This window comes from Poromitra crassiceps (assembly GCF_964638095.1).
Source record: "Poromitra crassiceps genome assembly, chromosome: 10".
NCBI classification, from domain to species: Eukaryota; Metazoa; Chordata; class Actinopteri; order Beryciformes; family Melamphaidae; genus Poromitra; species Poromitra crassiceps.
This window is the reverse complement of record NC_139631.1, coordinates 21,540,427-21,547,572: the sequence shown is the minus strand read 5'-3', so window position 1 is coordinate 21,547,572 and position 7,146 is coordinate 21,540,427. Positions and strand designations below refer to the sequence as shown.

At 48.8% G+C, this 7,146-nt stretch overlaps 1 protein-coding gene across 1 annotated transcript in view; it reads left to right on the top strand.

Annotated features, from left to right (window-relative positions):
• Positions 1 to 3,591, top strand: part of tbx5b (T-box transcription factor 5b) — a gene marked incomplete at both ends in the record, with an annotated part of 13,742 nt that extends 10,151 nt beyond the window's left edge. Inside the window, 3 exons of the mRNA XM_083644469.1 lie at positions 1 to 51; positions 1,244 to 1,470; positions 3,002 to 3,591. The exon at positions 1 to 51 is cut by the window's left edge and continues 41 nt beyond it. Coding sequence (XP_083500595.1) covers positions 1 to 51; positions 1,244 to 1,470; positions 3,002 to 3,591 — 868 coding nt within the window. The remainder of the gene's footprint in view (positions 52 to 1,243; positions 1,471 to 3,001) is intronic.
• Positions 3,592 to 7,146: the final 3,555 nt, after the last annotated feature.

Genomic DNA, 7,146 nt, shown 5'->3' with positions numbered 1-7,146 from the left:
CTTCAGAGGCAGCGATGACATGGAACTGCACCGCATGGCCAAACTACAGGGGTGAGCACAGCCTTGCCCGTATTGTGTCCGTGTGTGCGTGTCCAGTGCGTGCGTGCATGTGTGTGTGTGTGTGTGTGTGTACGTTTGTAAGAAACTATCTAGAAATTATATTTTTCTCGCTCACTCCCTTGTTCTCCCTCCCTCCCCTCTCTCTCCCATGTCTCTCTCTCTCTCTCTCTCTCACTGGGGGGAGGGTTGTTATGATGGGGTACATATGGTCTAGACATGAGTGTGTGTGAGCTGAGCCAAGAGGTATAGAGATCTCAGCCATTGTCACCTGAAGTTGAAATCTTAGCCTGAATGCCCATTCTGATCGTCCAGCACTGTCCCGCTCTGCTGCTGGTCTGTTAGGCTGTCGCTGCTGATCAGCTGGTAGCCTGGTGTCTGTTTGCGTGTCAACTTAATCTCTGTTCAAGGCCAGCGCTGTTGCATGTCAGGCAGTTTAAGGAGTTTGGGGAGCCAATGGGAGAGGCTGTTACTGAGCGAGGCAGAAAAGAGGGCACGGGAAATGGAAGGGTGGAGGAGGGAGAGAGATGGGAGTTTTAAAGCAGCTCGCCAGCGTTATCGTGCTGCTGTGGCTGTTGAGGGAGAGAAGAGGAGAGGAGAGTCTATCTGAAGTGACATATACAGCATATATGGCTGTTTATTTTTAGAGCAGCAAATTATCTCGCAACAGTGTGTGTGTGTGTGTGTGTGTGTGTGTGTGTGTGTGTGTGTGTGTCACTAGCACAGCAAGAGACAGAGAGATGTGGCCTGCTGTCCCCTACATACCACAGAGTTCACCAAGAGGGCAGTGTGTACAGCGCGAGAGAGAGAGAGAGAGAGATCAGATCAGATCAGATCAGAATTGAAAAGGATGGAAAATGAAGTAGACTTGAAAGAAACGGAAGAAAAAAGAGTGAAAACAATACACGACGACCACAGATGTAGCCTACAGACTAAGTGAGGAAAAGCAGCATATTTTATGTGATATAGCCGAGGCTGAGCCTGACATCGCCAGACCAATTTGCAAATCTGCCAGAGCAAATAAAACACGAGCTCGCAGATCCGCAGGTTCCCAGGCTGCCTGAGACCATAACAAAGTGGACAAACCACCGCTCAAGCAAGAGTCACACGGTCAACTGCTGCCTCTGCTGTGGTTCTCAACCCACCTCTCCCCCCCCCCCCCCCCCCCTCTCTCTGCCTTCTTCAGTAAGGACTACCCCGTGGTCCCTCGCAGCACAGTCCGTCAGAGGGTGTGCTCCAGCGGGAGTCCCTTCAGTGGGGAGGGGCGGGGTCTGCGGGGCTCCCCCGAGGCCGTGGGCTCCCCCTACGCCTGTGACAGCAGTCCCCACGAGCTGCCGGCCACCTACGCCCTTCCTCACCCTCACCTGCAACACAGCCAGCCGCCACAGGCCTACCACTGCACCAAGAGAAAAGGTATAGGGTGACTGCAGGCCTACCGCTGCACCAAGAGAAAAGCTATAGGGTGACTGCAGGCCTACCGCTGCACCAAGAGAAAAGGTATAGGGTGACTGCAGGCCTACCGCTGCACCAAGAGAAAAGCTATAGGGTAACTGCAGGCCTACCACTGCACCAAGAGAAAAGCTATAGGGTAACTGCAGGCCTACCACTGCACCAAGAGAAAAGCTATAGGGTGACTGCAGGCCTACCACTGCACCAAGAGAAAAGCTATAGGGTAACTGCAGGCCTACCACTGCACCAAGAGAAAAGCTATAGACCAAATCAGCGGGATGTTTACATTTACTTCCGGGTACCCCTGAGGTCCACACATTATAATGGCGGTGGACGGCACAAACTGACGTGTTGAAGACAAAAACAGACAAAGAAGACAAAAATGGTTCGTCCGTGTTGTGTTGTTGTTTAATATCATTCATAACAACACTTTCACTAACGTTAGTGGAGACCAGACTAGCTAATTTACCTGTTGGACCAGACTAGAGTAGACTTGAAGCTAAATTAAATTGACGTGGCGTCAGTAGCTCTGTCTGTACCAGGCTCTTTCTCGCCGAGAAGAGCCTGGTGACGCGAGGTTACTCTGTCTGTAACGTAAAAAAACAGCGAGTTTGACAGACAAACAAACCTTATTAGCTAGCTAACACTACATAAAACAAACACAGAAGAAAGGCTAGATACGTCGGACAAGCATGTTTACCAACCATTTAACCATTTAAATTGAAAGTAGTCGGCCGAAAACAACGAGAGGGTTTGACAGCATTTATTTGACAACACGCACATTTAAACCTGCCGCCTTCCCCAAGTGGTACCCGGAAGTAAATTTGTTTACATGGTGACGTCACGGTGATTTGGTCTATAGGGTAACTGCAGGCCTACCACTGCACCAAGAGAAAAGCTATAGGGTAACTGCAGGCCTACCACTGCACCAAGAGAAAAGCTATAGGGTAACTGCAGGCCTACCACTGCACCAAGAGAAAAGCTATAGGGTAACTGCAGGCCTACCACTGCACCAAGAGAAAAGCTATAGGGTGATGCCATGAGTTGAAGAGAGCCTTGGAAAAGACACTTTGCCTTCTTACTGTATACACACTGTCTCAGTCTCAAGCTGTGAAAACAAGAAGGAATGCCTTTTGGTAACTCCCTGACACAGCAGCACAGACAGAGCACTGAACTCTGACACCAAGCCATGCTATTTATTTTCATACTACAAGCTATTTTATTTGATTAACCGGAAGGAGCCAGGAAGTTTCAAATATTCTTTTAATTAGTGTATTGTTCTTATTTTTTCACAACAGAATAAAAAAGGAGTAAATAGGTGACCATTATTAAATGTGTATTTCTTGTTTTATAAATCATTTTGTGATTTTCTCACTATTACACACCCTCAGGGACCCCAAGTACATGCTGAGAATCAATGTTATATTCTCTCTCTCTCTCTCTCTGCTTCTCTTTCTCTCTCTCTCCCTCTCTCTCGCTCTCTGTGTCTCTACAGTGGAGGAGAACTGTCCTTCAGCAGACCGCCAGCACCCGTACAAGAAACCCTTCACTGGTAGTTCGCCAAGCGAGAGCGAGTCTTACTACCACCCCTCCTCCTACCCCCCTCCCCCTCCAGCCAGTCTGCCCCCCAACCCTCCCCCGGGCCTCACCGACTCCCCCTACAGCTCAGACATGGGACAGCGTCAGGCGTGCATGTTCGCCGGCTCAGAGCCCCGGCTGGATGACCTCAGCTGTACATCTTGGTCCTATGCCTGCCCTCTGCCCCCCGCCATGACCCCCATGGAGCCCTACCCGCCTTACACCCCACACCCCCCCTACAGCTCCAGCCCCCAGGGCTCTCGGCTCAGCGCCATAGCCCACCAGAGTTCTCCGCCGGTGGGCGAGCCCATCCCTCATGACCCCTACCAGAGCCAGAGCGCCGGGCCGCCGCGTCAGACCTCCCAAAACATCCACAGCAGGCAGCTCAGCCCCCCACTCAGAGAGTATCCTCGCTACACCCCCAACCTGTCTCCTCCTCTCTACCACACACTCGAGACACACACACACATCAGGGGTGGGGTCCCAGAGTGGAGCGCAGCCTCCTAATTGGACCAGAGTGTATCGATGAAGGACTGTTTAGCGGATGGAGATTTTTTTCTGACTCAAATTCAAAGGACCCCTTTCTGCTCTTCTGAAAGATGCTGCACCATATATGGACTAAATATAATATTACTATTGTAACATAATTGTGAAACGTGTGATCTTGTGCTGTGTGAAGAGGCTTCTTCTGCTAGTCGTGTTTCTCGTGTTGGAAGGAGCCGTGGATCATTACAGACTGACTTGGCTGTTCAAACTTCAGCTCCGGAGGTTACAAAAAGACAATATAGCCCAGAGGTGCATGGCTGGCTGCAGAGCAACCTGTTCCAAGCAGCACAATGAACATCAAAGCTGTGTTTCTCATTGCTCGTGTTTCCCCAAAGACCGCTGTCGTCCAAATGTTTGCACTGTGAGCCCAGTCAGGCCAGCCCATGAAAAGTACTGTCTCAGTCAGTCCCCGTCTCTGCATTGTGACGGATGTCAATTGTGAGCCACCATCAGACAAGCAGAAACATTTGCTGACCAAAATAATCTCAGCTTTCACGGTAGAGCCCGACTCCCGAGGGGGACTTCTCTCTTTAGCAGGGCAAAGCACAGTGTGTGTGTGTGTGTGTGTGTGTGTGTGTGTGTGTGTGTGTGTGTGTGTGTGTGTGTGTGTGTGTGTGTGTGTGTGTGTGTGTGTGTGTGTGTGTGTGTGTGTGTGTGTGTGTGTGTGTGTGTGTGTGTGTGTGTGTGTGTGTGCGTGCGTGCGTGCGTGCGTGCGTGCGTGTGGGGGTGTGTGTGTGGGGGTGTGGGTGTGTGTGTGTGTAGGCTATGTCAGCTCAGCTCAAGACTGCTATGAGTTCATTCCCAGTGAGGCAGGCACTGCACCATAGAGATAAACAGTTTGTTTACACCAGGCTGAGGGACCTGTGAACACGGTTTCTATCACATTCTGGGTAACTGCACAACTCAGCATCATACAGCTGTCACCAATGTCCTCTCAGTCACCCCCAACTCACCCAATTCAGCATTCTCCTTTCAGTGAGAGCCAGCCAATCGGCACGGCCCTCTGAACCGGAAATTCAGCACTTTTTTTGTGCTAGCCAATTTTTGTGTGAATTATTCATACCGTAAGTCCAGTGCTGTTACTTTTATTCCCCTGAGTATGTAACAGATTGACTTCCTCCTCCTAGCTAACACTAAAAAAAGGTTTGTGGTTTCCATACTGTGCAAAACAGAAACTGACAATTTGCTTTATTTTGGTATAATCAAGTTGTACACCTGCAGTAACATGAAAGAAAGTGCTGCAACTGTGAGCCAATACAAACCATCAGTATCCAGAGGTAGAATCATTCCTCATCATTCCTTGATACTGTATGTATTTGTGTGTGTGTGTGTGCGTGCGTGCTTGTGTGCTTGTGTGTGTGTGTGTGTGTTTGTGTGTGTGTGTGTGTGTGTGTGTGTGTGTGTGTGTGTGTGTGTGTGTGTGTGTGTGTGTGTGACAGTGGGATCTAAAGAGCTCTTGTTTGTTTGGGAAATGTTTGTGTTTTATAGTATTGTTCCTGCCAATAGTATTTATTACTCTAGATTTGTAAAGATTAGTTTGTTGTCAAATTGTGAAATGAGACAGTATCATTTGAAGTAATTTGTTTCTCATTGAAGGCTTGTTTCTGATGTCACCCTCCATTTCCAAGTGGCGAAAAATAGTTGATAAACAACATTTTCTGTTCTATGGGAATTAAAAAAAAACAGATTTATATACAGAAATGAAAATAAATTTTAGAGAATTTTGAGTAAGTCAATTTGTTGTAGTGTTCCTCTTTGTAGTTATAGGCAAAACACAGCACAGGCAAATAATTGGCATTCCCATTGGGCTATTTAAAGTGTGTTCAACACCTTAGGAGTGCAAAGGCTTAAGTGCGGAGCTGTTTATCAGCTTCAGTGCATGTGTCAATATGAAGGAGCTGATAACAGGACGGCCCACTCCTTTTCCATCACTTCTATTCAAAATGCGTCCAATAATCCCATTCACCAGTGCAGATCTGGGTTTGTTTCATGTGTAAATCTGTGCTATGTCATCTTATCAAGTATAAGGGACTCCTATGTCTTCTCCTTGTCCGAGTCCTTTCTCTCACCCACCCAGTGAAGAACCCCCCCCCCCCCCATCCCCAGAGTGCTGTGGGTGCTGGGCCGCTGTGCATACCTTGTCCGCCTCTTCTTATCTCTGACAGGTTGTTTGGCATCTCCAGTCTCCACCAGCTGGACCGCCTCACTGACAACCTGTTGCCCAGAGAGGGGAGGGGTCTGCTGGGCTGGGGTGGGGAGTGTTGGTGGTCCCCCCCCACCCCCTCCTCTCTTTAACTCCCCCTCCAACCCAAACCACCGGACAGATTCAGATACACACATGCAGACACGCTCCTGCCCTCCCTTTCCCCTCCCAACGTCTCATGTTTCTGTTTCTCCCATGGTCAAAACTAACCTCTCACTCCTCGCACCTGCTTATTTTGACACAACAAATCAATGTAACCCACAGAGATTTATTTGCAAGGGATTTGAATCATTCATCTTCCAGATTTATCTAGAGTATTTTCATTATATTGCCTAGTTGTGCGTCTGCCAGAGGTTGTCAGATCTCTCTCTTTCTCTCTATTTTTCTCTCTTTCTTCCTTTCTCTCTCTCTCATGCACCGTGAGGTCAGAGGTTAAGCAGGCAGCTCTTCAGAGGGTCTGTTCCTCCTTAACCCTTTGTCTCCACACAAACAGAGCGCAGGGAGAAGCAAGGGAGGGAGAAGAGAGAGGGAGAAGAGAGAGAGGGAGAGAGAGGTCCCAGGGGCCTCTGACTCTGAAGATGGATTGCATGGTTTCATGCTTGCATGTACAGTAACAGTGCTCTGTGATGACTTCTGTATGGTTGGGAGTTAGTTGGGAAAAATAAAGCTTTTGGTAAAGTGGTAAAGTAATATTAAACACACAGCAAATGTGTGTGCATGGTGTGTGTGTGTGCGTGTGTGTGTGTGAGTGTGTATAAAGGAGCTTAAGTCATCAGTAGAGGACTTTCACAGACACACTGGTCCGACAGTAGATTGATGATCCTTTGTGATCAAAGAGCCTAAGTGGTGCTTATCGTTATCTCCCCGACCGACTGCCCCCCCAACACCCCCTCAGCCCCCCCCAACCCCACCCCACCCACCTCCTCCTCCCGCTCCATATTCTCCTTTTCTCATCTGTTGCTTCTTTACTCGTTCATGGTGCTTACAGACTGAGAAGAAGAAATAGGCTACAGACAGGAAGACAGACGAGCACGTGCACACACGCGTGCACACACACACGCACACACACACACACACACACACACACACACACACACACACACACACACACACACACACACACACACACACACACACACACACACACACACACATTTCTGTTCTTGTTGTGTGCATAAGCAGATAAGACCCCGCACGTTTAGACAGACTGCCAAATATTCATTTGGCCTACATTTTCATGCAGTGTCTAATCTGGGACTTTCTTGAAAGCAGGAAGCTCTTTGGTAGGAACAGGGCTTGTGTTTCTGCACCGC